General features: G+C 39.9%; 1 protein-coding gene across 10 annotated transcripts in view; it reads left to right on the forward strand.

Moving 5' to 3' along the window:
- PXDNL (peroxidasin like) overlaps positions 1–9,434 on the forward strand; it is a 381,495-nt gene extending 372,061 nt beyond the window's left edge. For 9 of the 10 annotated variants that reach the window (XM_017872753.1, XM_017872754.1, XM_017872752.1 and 6 more), the window contains 2 exons: positions 8,120–8,233; positions 8,990–9,434. In XM_017872753.1, coding sequence (XP_017728242.1) covers positions 8,120–8,233; positions 8,990–9,121 — 246 coding nt within the window. In that variant the 3' untranslated portion in view covers positions 9,122–9,434. Of the gene's footprint in view, positions 1–8,119; positions 8,234–8,989 lie in introns of those variants that run through there. The other variant, XR_001885752.1, reaches the window with a different exon arrangement.
- The last annotated feature ends 4,955 nt before the right edge of the window (positions 9,435–14,389 follow it).

The following is a 14,389-nucleotide window of genomic DNA, read 5'->3' on the forward strand; positions in this document are numbered from 1 at the left end:
TATAATAAAAAAAAAAAAAAAAAAAAAAAAAAAAAAAAAAAAAAGAAATAAGACTAGGGTGAGAGGGATAAGGAAAGAGAGAAAACAAAATTTGATTATACCCTTTTGAGTGGTTGTGAGGATGGAGGTGATAATGTGGGTATGTGAGATTGTTTTAGGTATAGATTTTTCTAGTCAGATTGAGTCTAGTAAAAGGGAAGCTAGGTTTTGACTTATAAGTAGGTTTTGGTAGGGAGCTGTGCGATGAATTGTAATTGGAAAATATCCCAGTATGTTAGAGAATTTAAATATGTATGATGGGATATCCATTTTAAGCTTATTGGCTATAAGAGTAAGGTCCAAGGCTACTAGGAAGCCTAGAGCGGTTACGTACAGGGCCGAGAGTTTTAGGTGAGATGATATTGTTAGTTGGGGAGGTAAGATGGGAGAGATGCTGTTGGTAATGAGGAATCCTGCAAGTAGGCTGCTGATTGTGAGGCTTTGGATTGGGTTTAATAGGGTGGGGGTGTTTTCGTTAATGTTGACTAAGGTTGCTAAGCGAGATTGTCCTGTTAGGGTGAGGAGAATAGTTCGAGTACTGTAGGCGCTTGTTAGGGAAGTGGCAATGAGAGTGATAGATAGGGCTCAGGCGTTGGTATACGACATGTGTGCGGATTCGATGATGAGGTCTACCCAGAATTCACCAGTTTAAATGTTAATCTCATCCGAAAGCAATCTCCAAGCTGACTCATAAAACTAACCATCAGGGTGTTCCCACTAGTATGGCTCAATGCTCAGTCAGTCTGTTCCAGGTAAGTAGATCTTGATTTTTGCCTCTCTTGTTATCCTCCTGTCTCTTCAGATTTCACCTGAGTGGTTTGCCCTGCAACCTTAGCTCTTTGAGACATTTATTGATTTTCAGGGTGTCCAATTTTTCTTGTCGTGAGGATGGGAGTGATGATTTACAAGCTTGCTACATGCTGGAACTAACACTGGAGTCGCTTTATGTTTTACTCATATTTCTCAACACAGAGAGGTTTCTTTGCCCATTTAAAAGTCCTGGTATCTTGTAGGAGCTTGGCTCTTCAGGTTTATGGCTATACTCTTGCATAAAAAATCTGGAGATGCATCTTAAGTACACCAAGCAAAAGTATTGAACTTTACAACACTGAGTCTTGGAGTGCCCTTGACTTTATAGTTCAAGCTTATGTAGTTACAATTCTGCAGTACTTTCCATTACCCCTTTTAATTTTGCACACAAAAGGTTTTCAGCAACATGAACTGGTTAATAAGAAACCCCTTCTAAATTTCCCATAACAGTTTCTGTACAACTCCCAGTGAAAAGACACTTACATCATTGTATCAGGGCCATTACTGAAGAAAATAACTTGGTAATTCTTGTTGTTTTGATGAGAGTTTTTTTTCTTTCACTTGCATTTTATACAGCAGCATGGTCTAGATTAAGCCATGAATTAGACAGGTTTTGCTAAGTTACACTCCAGTAACAACCCAAATCTCAGTTCACAGCAACAAGGAGGATTGTTTCTCACTCATGTTGCATGCTCTTTGGGATTCAGCTGTGTCTATCTTCCACAGTTTTTCAATCCTCCAACAGGTGTACAGGAAGGAGTACACCTTCCTGTTGCAGAAGGAGATAGGCAATAGAAGTCTCACTAGACAGTACCTCAGAATGTGATGTTTTTTAGCTTGTCGATCTCTGTCTTTATGTTCACATGGTATTATCCCTGTGTGCCAATCTTTGTTCAGATTTCCTTTGTTTATGAGAGCATCAGTCACATTGAAGTAGGGGCTCACTCTACTCTAACATGACTTGATTATAACTAATTACATCTGCAATACTCCTAGTTCCAAAAAACATCACATTCTGAGGTACAGAGGGTTAGGCCGTCAAGATTTGAATTTGGGGAGTGATGCAGCTCAACCCCAAGCAGGAACCATGCAGATAAAGATGCTTCTGGAATGCAGGGCAACAATGACGCAATCATTGTCAGTATTATATACTTTGACACAGCAGCTGCCTTTTGGGGAATGCAGTGAGGCTGAGGAGGCTACACTTTTGATTATATATCTTTAGGAAATCTACAACTGCAATAGTTGGAATAAATTAAGTAAAAATGTTATATGAAATAGTGTCTAATGAGAATTCTATTTCTGGAAAGGCGGAGTAGATATATTTTGCCTCCTGCTTATTTTTCTTTTATTTTTACTTTTTTTCTGAGACCGAGTCTCACTCTCTCGCCCAGTCTAGAGTGCAGTGGTGCGATCTCGGATCACTGCAACCTCTGCTTCCCAGGTTCAAGAAATTTCGTGCTTCAGTCTCCCGAGTAGCTTGGATTACAGGCGCCCACCATCACGCTTGGCTGACTTTTGTATTTTTAGCAGAGACGAGGTTTCACCATGTTGGCCAGGCTGGTCTTGAAATCCTTACCTCAAGTGACCCACCTGCCTCAACTTCCCAAAGTGCTGGGACTACAGGCATGAGCCACTGCACCCAGATGCCTCTTGATTATAGTATAGACAGCTACAACCCCTGGATATCACGTTTAAAACAAACATTAGGTGACTCAGAATGGTGAAGAGCAAGAAAGCAGACTGATCAGGGACTTTGGACTCCAGGAGCAATGTGATGCTCTTTCCTGGGCACTTTTTCCTCATGTAGCTCAGGCTTGAAGCTGAAGAAGCCAGCAACCTGAGCATATCAACAGACGCAGAAAAAGGCCCAGCAAAACCTGAGTCCCTCTAGACAACAGGCCAGAAAAGTGGAGGCCTAGCAATACAGGTAACTTTTAGACAATAACCATTCTTCCCCAGCCAAACAGCACAGAAGAAACGGTGGCCCCCACCTGCAGCAAGATCAGCAAAGCCCAAGTGAGGAGATGGCTTTCACTCTCCCCAGGCTATACTGAGGCACCTAAGGACCCCTTGAGACTGCTGTCCGAGAAAGCCAAGTAGGAAACTAGGGAATCGTCCTGCCAGATGATTGCACTCAAAAGCTTAGGGTCACAAGGGGAGCCTGGGCTTGCGTCCTCACTCAGCGGGAATGAAGCTCCCCTCCCTCTTCACTGGGGTGGTTGCAGAGAAGGCCTAGGAGAGGCCCCAGTGCTCTCCATTTTTCAGGGGGTGATAAGGCTGCCCTGCCCTTCTCCATCCTGAGGTGCATGGAGGCCGTGTGGGGAGGAGTCACAGAATACTACACCTTCCATCCAGGAGGGTTATGAGGTGGCCTGACAGGGAGCCAGAACCCCAATTCCTCCCAAAAGTAATGAAAAGAACCCCTTTGTGTGTCAACGGAGGCCAGGGAGGGAACCTGGACTTCTATTTCCACATGGCAGTAATGATGTGGGACCCCTCTTCCCATGCCATAGCAGTTTCAGAGGAAAATACCTGAAATAGAAGGCTTCAGTAAGATCCAAAGCCTCCAGGTTTCAATAGGAAATTATTCATCATACCAAGAACTAGGAAGATCCCAAATGGAATAAAAAAAGGCAATCAACACTGAAGTGATAGAGGTATTGCAGTTATCTGAAAAAGATTTTAAAGCAGTCATAGGCTGGGCGCAGTGGCTCACACCTGTAATCCCAGCACTTTGGGAGGCTGAGGTGGGTGGATCACACAGTCAGGAGTTTGAGACCAGCCTGACCAACATGCTGAAACCCTGTCTCTACTAAAAATACAAAAATTAGCCGAATTAGCTGGGTGTGGTGGCACACGCCTGTAATCCCAGCTACTCAGGAGGCTGAGGCAGGAGGCTGCAGTGAGCCGAGATCACGCCATTGCACTCCAGCATGGGCGACGGAGTGAGACTCTGTCTCAAAATAAATAAACAAACAAATAAATAAATAAAGCAGTCATAAAAAATGCTTCAATGAGCAATTTCAAACACACTGGAAACAAATGAAAAATAGATGAAAAATCTCATCAAAATAATACAAGGCCCAAAGAGAAACCAGATGGAAATTTTGGAAATGAAAACTATAATAACAGAAATAAAAAAGATCAATAGATGGACTCAAAACGGAATATAGATCAGAGGGGAAAAAATCAGTGAACTGGAAGATAGAAGACTAGCAAATTGTACATTCTCAACAACAGAGACAGCATAGACAAAAACAAGATGAGCAGAGCCTAAGAAGCCTGTGGGATTTTAATAAAACATCCAACATTTGTGTTATTCAAGTCTTGGATAGAAAGAAGAGAAAAGGTCAGGGCAAGTCCAAAGAAGTGTACACCAAGACACATCATAGTCACACTTTTGAAAACAAAAAGGAAAACATTTTGAAAGCAGCAAAAGGGAAACATCACCCTGCCATTTACATGCTGAATGGTGAATGTTTGAATGCTTTTCCCGTAAAATTGCAAGGCATTACAAACAAGGCAAGGATGTCCATTCTCACCACTCTTATTCAACCTAATGCTGGAAGTCCTTGCCAGTGCAATAAGTCAAGAAAAGGAAAAGACCTGTAGGTTGAAAAGGAAGAAATTAAACTATTTTCAGATGATACAGCTACCTACATAGAAAATCTCAAGGAATCTACCAAAATACTCCTAAAATGAATAAATGAGTTGAACAAGGTTACAGGATACAACATAAATCCAAGATAAACATATACAAAATTAATGGCATTTCTGTATACTAACAATGAATACATGGGGTGATAGGAAAAAGAAAGTTACATCCTTTTATTATCAAGGCTTTGTAGTAAAACCTGGAACAAAACTCCCATACACTGTATTTCTTATACTTATGGTCCATACAAGATCATTTTTTTATTTTTTATTTTTATTTTTTGAGATGAAGTTTTGCTCTTGCCATCCAGGCCAGAGTGTAATGGCATGATCTCAGCTCACTGCAACTTCTGCCCCCCAGGTTCAAGTGATTATCCTGCCTCGGTCTCCCAAGTAGCTGAGATTACAGGTGCTCCCAACTATGCCCAGCTAATTTTTTGTATATTTAGTAGACATGGGGTTTCACCATGCTAACCGTCTTGAACTTCTGACCTCAAGTGATTCACCCGCATTGGCCTCCCAAAGTGCTGGAATTACAGGTGTGAGCCACCACACTCTGTCCTGGTACATACAAGATTCTTAAAGTATTGATTTCCTGACCGGGCACAGTGGCTCATGCCTGTAATCCCAGCACTTTGGGAGGCCGAGGCAGGCGGATCACAAGGTCAAGAGATCGAGACCATTCTGGCTAAGATGGTGAAATCCCGTCTCTACTAAAAATACAAAAAATTAGCCAGGCGTGGTGGCGGGTACCTGTAGCCCCAGCTATTTGGGAGGCTGAGGCAGGAGAATTGGCATGAACCCAGGAGGCAGAGCTTGCAGTGAGCCGAGATCTCGCCACTGCACTCCAGTCTGGGTGACAGAGCTAGACTCCATCTCAAAACAAAACAAAACAAAGAAAAAAAAAAACCTATTTATTCCCCTTCTTAGAGCACAGTGTGGTGGTTTAAGCCTGTCATCTCAGCACTTTGAGAAGCCAAGACAGAAGGATTGCTTGAGTCCAGGAGTTCAGGATCAGCCTGGGTAACATAGCGAGACACCATCTTTACAAAACAACAGCAACAACAAAAAATTAGCTGGACATGGTGGCATACACCAGTGGTTCCAGCTACCTGGGAGGCTGAGGAGGGATGATCACTTGAGCCCAGGAGGTTGAGGATACAGTGAGCCATGATCATGCCACGGCACTCCAGCCTGGATGACAGAGTGAGACTCTCTCAAAAAACAAAACAAAACAAAAAAAGCAAAACTATTTCCTTTAAATAATTTATTAATTTGTCATTTTATTTAAGTTTGAAAGAATTTTACTCTCCTAAGTGCCTAAAGTTTAGAATAGATATGCATTTTCCCAGTGTTTTTGGAAATAAAAGTTTTCTATGTGTCCTAGTCTGCTAGGACATATTCATTAATATCTTCAGAGACTTTTTGTGATTTTCATTCTTCAAACCCATGACCCCACTCTAGCAATGGATTATTTGGTTCACATCTGGTTATTGTGAAGCCTTGCCATTCAAGCCTGCATTGTAATATTTGTCTTATCCTCTCCATTCTCGCAGCTCAAATAAAGTCAAGGATCAAGTCCTGCTAGTTTATTAGTGTATTAACTGGTACATATCAGGTACTGAATATATCTGTTGAGTAATGAATGGGTGCATGCCACTGCCTAAGTGTAGGCACTCATGCTAAATTATCTTCCAAGAGCCAACCCTCCTGTCCTACTTCAATGCACAAGTGGTGAAAAGAATTTACAGAATCAAAATTCTTTCACATCAAGACTTTTTGCTTTCTAAATGAAGCCTGAGTTCATTGCGATTTTTGGGGTTCTTCTCTTCTTCTTAAACCCACATCTAGCCAATCTCCTCTACCTGCTACATGCCTCTTTTAGTCTCACTGCCTCCTTCCTCAGTGGAGCCCATATTGGTCTCGTTGCTAGTTTCTCACCAGTGATCCTTCATGTTGCCACTGGAGTGATCATTGTGATGTTATTTCCCATTGCCTAGAGACTGCACTTAATTAATTTATGTGACTGTTAAGGTCCTAATTTTCTTTGCCACCCACTCATCCCACCTCAGTTCCCACTAACGTGTTCTCTGTGGATGTCCCCAATGAAGGAGGGGAGAAAAATGTACATTTCTGAAATACTGATCTATTTGTGGTGCCCATGCTTTATCACATATATATATATTTTTCCATTTGCCTGAAATGCCTTTTCCCTGCTTGTTCTCCTGAAAGACATGGTCATCTTTCACAGCTCAAATGCTTTTTTCCATATAACATATATTAGTCTGCTCAGTACAATAGCAGAATACAAGAGAATGGGTAACTTAAACAGTTTATTTTTTCACAGTTCTGGAGGCTGAAAGTCCACGATCAAAGTGTCATCAGGGATGGTTTCTTCCAAGGCCTTATTCTTTAGCTTGCTGATGGCCACCTTCTCCCTGTGTCCTCACATGGCTTTCACTGTGTGAGCACACCTGGAGTCTCTTCCTCCTTTTACAAGGACACCAGTGCTATTAGGTTAGAGCCCCACTCCCATGACCTCATTTAATCTTCATTACATCCTTAGAGGCCCTATGCCCAAATATAGTTACATGGGGGATTAGGGCTTCAACTTATGAATTTTGGGGGAACACAGTTCAGTCCATAAAATTAGGTCTCCCCTCATTGCCTGAGGCAGAACTGAGTGTGGCTTCTGTATTAGTTCATTCTGACACTGCTATAAAGAACTACCTGACACTGGGCAATTTATGAAGACAGTAGGTCAATTGACTTACAGTTCCATAGGGTTAACAGGAAGCATGACTGGGAGGCCTCAGGAAGCTTACAATCGTGGTGGAAGGCAAAGGGGAAGCAAGCACCTTCTTCACATGGCAGCAGGAGAGAGAGAACAAATGGGGGAGGAACTGTCAAACACTTTTACACCATCAGATCTCATGAGAACTCACTATCATGAGAACAGCATAAGGGAAATCCACCCCCAAGATCCAATCACCTCCCACCAGGTCCCTCCCCCAACATTTGGAATTACAATTCAACATGAGATTGGGTGGGGACATAAAGCCAAACCATATCAACTTCCCTTCTGCTCTCCTTGGGATTCCTAAAGACCTTCATTATCTAATGGCTTATAGCTGTGATTTGTTGGCCTTTCTACCAAATTGTAAAGCCAGAGAGACCCTCGTTTACTTGCTTTCATCTTTGAAACTTAATAAATATTTGTTAAATACATATTATTTTATAACAACTTGGGCGACAAATAATAAAAATACTTATTAGTTGACTTTACATTTATGCTTATTGAGAAGATTTTCCAAATATGTAATTTTATTCATTTGATTTTAATTCCCCTTCCTTTAGAAATTAACTCTTTCAGACTCTAGGTCCATGTTCAATATTTTTTAACACCTACAGAACTGTTTATTAGTTTGGATACTGGATGATTCAAGCTCATTAAGTTCTGGGGGAAAATATTAAGAAAAATCATGTAGGCTTTGAAGTTTCTTTTGCCTTCTAGGTGTGTGCTTACAGAATAGAGCATTTCATCAAACCACGTTATTGATTGGCTTTGTTCCACTTCAATTCCCACTCTTCTTTCCTTTGCCTCCTCTTTCAGATAAACAAGCTGGAGGCACGCCTGAGGCAGGCAGGGTGTACAGATGTTAAAGGAGTTCCAAGGAAGGCCGAAGAACGCTGGATGAAAGAAGACTGCACTCACTGCATCTGTGAGGTTTGTGCTGCGAGAAGTTCTCCCCTCCAGCTCCACTCATTTCACTTCTCCTAGCCAGCCACTTGAAGTATAATTGAAAAATTCAAAAGGAGAAAAAAAATACTTTATGTCAATAGATTCTAGGTATATTTTTAAGATCAAGGTACTGGTGTGAAATTTTGAGGTTTTTGCTCATTGATAAAAAAGTATAGCCACAATCTAATGAGCACTTGCCAGAGACAACAAGATTTTCCATATTCACTGATGGACGAAGGAACTGATGCTAAGGAAGTTTATGTCAACAAGTAAACTGAGCCAGCCTGGGACTTGAGTTCATCTCATTATTCTCCAGTCAGGCTCACTATAAACACTGCGGGCACTTGGTAAACTACCCAATTCTATGGAAAAATAAAAAAGTGTTGTCATAGTGTCCACCAAAACAAAAAAACATGTTCTATATTTGTTATTTAGTTTGCTTTCTGAACAGAGCTGATTCTTTCCAGCCATCTAGAAATGTATGAACTTCCTCAGCTAATCCTACCATATGGTACGGTAAGGTAGGTAACATTTTATAGGGCAGCCTTGCTCTTCATGCTGCAAATGTGTGGAAAGAAAGATTGAATAGAAACCATGCAAAAATGAGCTTATACTATGAACAATTTTTATTATATTGAGACAGTCAGCTTATTAGATTATGTATTATAAGAAATATTTATTTGTCTTTTACGTACTTTGACTATAAAAACATGGAGGTGATATGTGCATGTTGCCTTTCAGAGTGGCCAGGTCACCTGTGTGGTGGAGATTTGTGCCCCAGCTCCCTGTGCCAGTCCTGAATTGGTAAAAGGAATGTGCTGTCCAGTTTGCAGAGACCGAGGAATGCCAACTGATTCCCCAGAGAAACGCTAATAAAAGTTTTGTGCTCTTGAGCCCTGAATGGGAAATTTCTCAGGAAGAGACACTTAGGACTTTGGCACTTTTAACTTGTAGTCACATCGTTGATATGGAAACCACTGACTTAAGCAACTTAGTTCATTTAATCTTACATATACTGAAGATCTTTTATTTTGTTCATTTTCTAACACATCTTGAAATAATTCAAAACTAAAAGCAATAAAGTGCATAGGAAATATTTTATCATAAGAAATATTTCTTACTGTAAGCTGTCAGTTTTATATACTGCATCTGGAAATAAAAAGAATACCATGGAATATTTAAAAAACATATGAGTATTGTGGAAAATCTCTAATTTTGGAATTTAGAGAGGTCTCCAGGTTTCATAATCTGCAGGAATTTTGAAATAATGAGTTTCACACTTACAGAAAACATCTGGAAGGATCTGTGATACATTCATGACAATGTTGGGATGCTGTTCTCCCCACTGACCCCCCTCTCTCAGATCTACAACCTAGAAAATTGTCAGATTTTGCTGGGAAGGCATTTATCTTAACCTTCATTAGTCTCTTAAGTCCTGGGACATAAGGAAAGAGTCAGTGAAGGAATATCATTATTTTAGGGAACTTGTTAGTTCTGCATGTGGCTGAAAAATGCAAACTCTCTGAAAGAAAGAGACTTTAAAGCAGAATTGCTCAATGTCTGCCTTCCTCTTACTTGTCATTGTTACCATTCCTGAGATGTCAAAATTGAAATAGAGCCAAGCCTGAAATTCAGGAGCAATCTGAATTTCCTATAAGCAGACTTGAAAGTGTTTCTGACTTTTACAAAATGTGTTGCTGTAGGGTTCTTCTAATTTGGGCACTCTCTTGCAGCATTTGACACAGAACCCCATAGACAAGTGTATTTATACTCAGAATTGAGTATTAAGTAATTTAGGTGATTTTCACTTCATATTAGATCAGAGCCTTTAAAATCTGACATAAAAATATGTACTCATATGTGGGGTTGATAGATCTTTTTTTTTTTTTTTTTTTTTTTTTTTTTTGAGACAAGGTCTCACTCTGTCACCCAGGCTGGAGTGCAGTGCAGTGGTGCCATCACAGCTCACTGCAGCCTCCACCTCCTGGGCTCAAGCAATAGTCTCATCTCAGCCTCTTGAGTGGGTGGCGCAACAGGTGCATGCCACCATGTCCAGCTAATTTTTTAAAAATTTTGTAGAAATAGGGTTTCACTGTGTTCCCCAGGCTGATCTCAAACTTCTGGCTTCAAGCAATCGTCCCTCCTCAGCCTCCCAAAGCACTGGAATTAGAAGCATAAGTAACCGTGACAGCCAAACCCTTTGAGGAAATATTTCATGTAGTGTGCTGCCAAGAGAGGGCCTCAAAGAGACAGCGCTACTGTTTTTCAATTACAAAATAAACTTTTAAAAATAGGCATCGTTTCCCAATATTTAGAGTTCTTTTGTAAAATGCAGTATTAGTTTTAGAGAAAATATTCTAGTAGCTTTTGTATCGTGAGTGAGGAAAGATGTTTCTGAAGTTTGTAGTATATTTGTTTTTAAATGTGTTAGTGATTCCCAAGATCCAAATTAATTTTACTAAAAGGTTTAAAAGGATAAATCCTAATATCCCATAGCAGTTTTATATTTCATGACCTTTTAAAATCCAAAACAATTTTTTGTTATACTAAGTTTTAAAAGATAAAACCTAACAAATCTCAGATGCTTGACATTTGGTGGCCTTTTAAGACCCAACATGGTGAAATGCAGCTAAATCTTATGAATGTAAGTGTAATGCGTTCCTCAGAAACAGTCACAGTAAGCTTACCTGCAGATGACAGTAACAAATGACAATTACGAATGAACTTCGTCAAGTTTAGGTTTCTCATAATATTCATTTGCTGTTGTTCACCTTACTGCCATTTAAACAAGACCTATGTGATTGTTGATTTTATTTTTTACTAACCACACATTAACTTGGATGCCACATGGTTAATATGACTGGCTCGTATAACATAAACAAATATTAACATAACAGAATGAAATTATCATTTAAAATGGAACTGGATTGACTACATGAAGATTTTAAAAACTGTTTGTCGATTGACAAGGTAACTTGAAAATTCAGCCAACTTTATAGACATCATTATAATTCAGTCATATAAATTGCTTTTACTTTGTGCATGTTACTGTATAACACTTGTTTGTCTATGTTTTAATATTGTTTTATTCATGAAAATAATATTGCAAATGGTAAAATTTCAAATATTTCCCAAGGATATATACCCTGTCCTTCATTTCTCCAGTCTAAGTGCAATGACTATTTTAATTTTAGGATGTGTGCATGTGTGTGTGTATGTGTGTGACATCATTATAATTCAGTCATATAAATTGCTTTTTACTTTGTGCATGTTACTGTATAACACTTGTTTGTCTATGTTTTTAATATTGTTTTTATTCATGAAAATAATATTGCAAATGGTAAAAATTTCAAATATTTCCCAAGGATATATACCCTGTCCTTCATTTCTCCAGTCTAAGTGCAATGACTATTTTTAATTTTAGGATGTGTGCATGTGTGTGTGTATGTGTGTGCATGTGCCTTTGTGTGTGTGTAGTAGAAATTTCCATTTTTCAGATTTTAAAAGAAAGTACCACATCAAAATAAATGAGCTGGGTAAAAGCTACGTAAGCCAATAAGACTTACACACGTGAAGTGGTAATGATATTTTGAGAGAAAAGAAACTAAGTCAAGTTAGAAGAGAACTTGGACTTTTAGAAATTTAGAATCATTTAGAAGTGGAAAGTATCAAGTAATCCTTTTTTTGGAAAAGTATGTGAAAGAAACAACACGACTTGCTGTCAGGGCATGGAATATGTGATTGACAATATGATACAATTTGCCCACAAAAGAAAGAAAAAATGTATAAAGGTAAAACACATGAACTGGATGTACAAGTAACTCTGAAGGGCAGAGCATGGAGGCAGAGCTGAAGGAACAGGCTGGAGCCTCACAGATCTATGTTAATGAATCTGGAGAACATTCTAGTTTGATCCTGGTAATGAACCAAGCACAGTGAAGACAAGGAGTTCTAGTGGCCAGTGTTAAATCAAAGCCCAGACACTAGAGGCGCAAAGAGCCTGCAGGACTACGTCTTATGTTTTAAACCCATGCCCCAAATTTCTAATGACATGGAAAACTGAACTAACCAGAATCCTGTTCTGTTTCAGGTTTCTAAAATGCTGAACAAAATATGATACAGAACATGAAATATGTAATTGAATATGAGAGGAAGGAAACACGGAAAGTCTCTGAGTTTAACAATGGAAAGAACCTAAATCAAGAGATACAAAAGGCAAGCCAGGGACAAAATAAAGTCAGATATAGGGCCTAGTAAATTTGAGGCTGGTGTTTTAAATTCACACTCGGGTTTAGATGGTGCAGCCTGGGGCCAGGACAATGCTATGAGCATAAACCAAGTTGCTTCCTTAGGACATCCTTCCCATGGAGGATGCCTGGAAAATCTGATCTCCAATCCAGGGATGCTGCAGAGAAGATCCTTTCTATTCCCAGCTTGGGATGGAAGAAACTCTTATCCCACGCCCTGTGGAGGTCCGCAGTTAAATTGACACTAGCCTTAAGGTTTGGAAATCCCAAGCTAGGAAACGGATGTGAACAGTTGCCCTGTCCCAATAAAGAAATCACAAACCATATGAGGAAACGGCTCCTCACACAGATTAGTGAAAAAATCACAACAAACAAGATTATTAGCACCCCAAGAATTCAAGATAGTAAAAAATTCTGAAGGATACTAAGAGAAGGAATGGAGCTAGTGGAAAATAGGAAACATTTGGAAAAACTGACCCTGTGTTGCACTTTATATTTTAACAAATTTCAGCGATAAAGTGGTATTTTACACTGTATGTTACTTCATAACAAATACACTCAAAATAAAAATCTAATAATTAACAAAATGATAGTATATGCTTATACTTTCATCAAAAAATAGATTAGGATGGAAATTATAAAATATTTAGATTGAACCCAAAACTAAAAAGTATCTCAAAACTTGTGGAAAGCAGTTATAATTGTGAAGTATAATTGAGTGATGAGCATTAATTCACTTTGATCACATCTGAATGATTTCTACTTTTAGCCTCTGCAGTTCTCTCTGACCACAAGTAAGCACAGAACACTTAATACTCAGGACTCTGATGCATAGGCCGCGTCACTGTAGGCATTCGGGGTGGAAGGGAATAATGGAAAATATGAGAAAAATCTTGAATCTTAGAACATTTTGGGAAGAAAGTGACAGTCCTTTAGTCACTGTTCCCCTCTGCACTAGCAGTGGAGGGTTAAAAAAATACCCAGTGGGAAAAAAACACCTAAGTGGAGTCTGCCAGGTGATGACTGCTTAGGAATCACCCATCTATTAAGATATCACCACTACTGGGAATGACAAGCATTTGAAATGGTACCTTTATAAAAAAAGAGCATGAGGTTGGGCACAGTGGCTCACACCTGTAATCCCAACACTTTGGGAGGCCAAGGAAAGTGGATCACCTGAGGTCAGGAGTTTGAGACCAGCCTGGCCAACATGGCAAAGTCCCGTGTCTACTAAAATTACAAAAATTAGCCAGGCATGGTGGAGCACACCTGAAATCTCAGCTACTTGGGAGGCTGAGACAGGAAAATCACTTGAACTCAGGAGGCAGAGGTTGCAGTGAGCCGAGATTGTGCCACTACACTCCAGCCTGAGTGACAGAGTAAGACTTCTAAAAAAATAAAAGGCCGGGCGCGGTGGCTCAAGCCTGTAATCCCAGCACTTTGGGAGGCCGAGGCGGGAGGATCATCAGGTCAGGCGATTGAGACCACCTTGGCTAACACGGTGAAACCCCGTCTCTACTAAAAAAATATAAAAAATTAGCCGGGCATGGTGGTGGGTACCTATAGTCCCAGCTACTCCAAAGGCTGAGGCAGGAGAGTGGTGTGAACCCAGGAAGTGGAGCTTGCAGTGAGCTGAGATTGCACCACTGTACTCCAACCTGGGCGACAGAGCGAGACTCCATTTTTTTTTTTAAAAAAAAAAACAAAAACAAAAAAACAAAAGAGAGAGAGCAAAATGATGACCAAAATGTATAGTGCCTATTTTATAACCAGTATGTGTAGTCACAGCCTTGTGGCATGGGACCGTATGTTAAAAGTCAGTTATATGCCTTGAAAAAAAGCATCACTGCTTCTTAGAGTACTGAATATCATGTTGTCTCAGATGTTAAGCAGC

The sequence above is a fragment of the Rhinopithecus bieti genome, unplaced genomic scaffold (assembly GCF_001698545.2).
Source record: "Rhinopithecus bieti isolate Rb0 unplaced genomic scaffold, ASM169854v2 scaffold_6979, whole genome shotgun sequence".
Classification (NCBI taxonomy): Eukaryota; Metazoa; Chordata; class Mammalia; order Primates; family Cercopithecidae; genus Rhinopithecus; species Rhinopithecus bieti.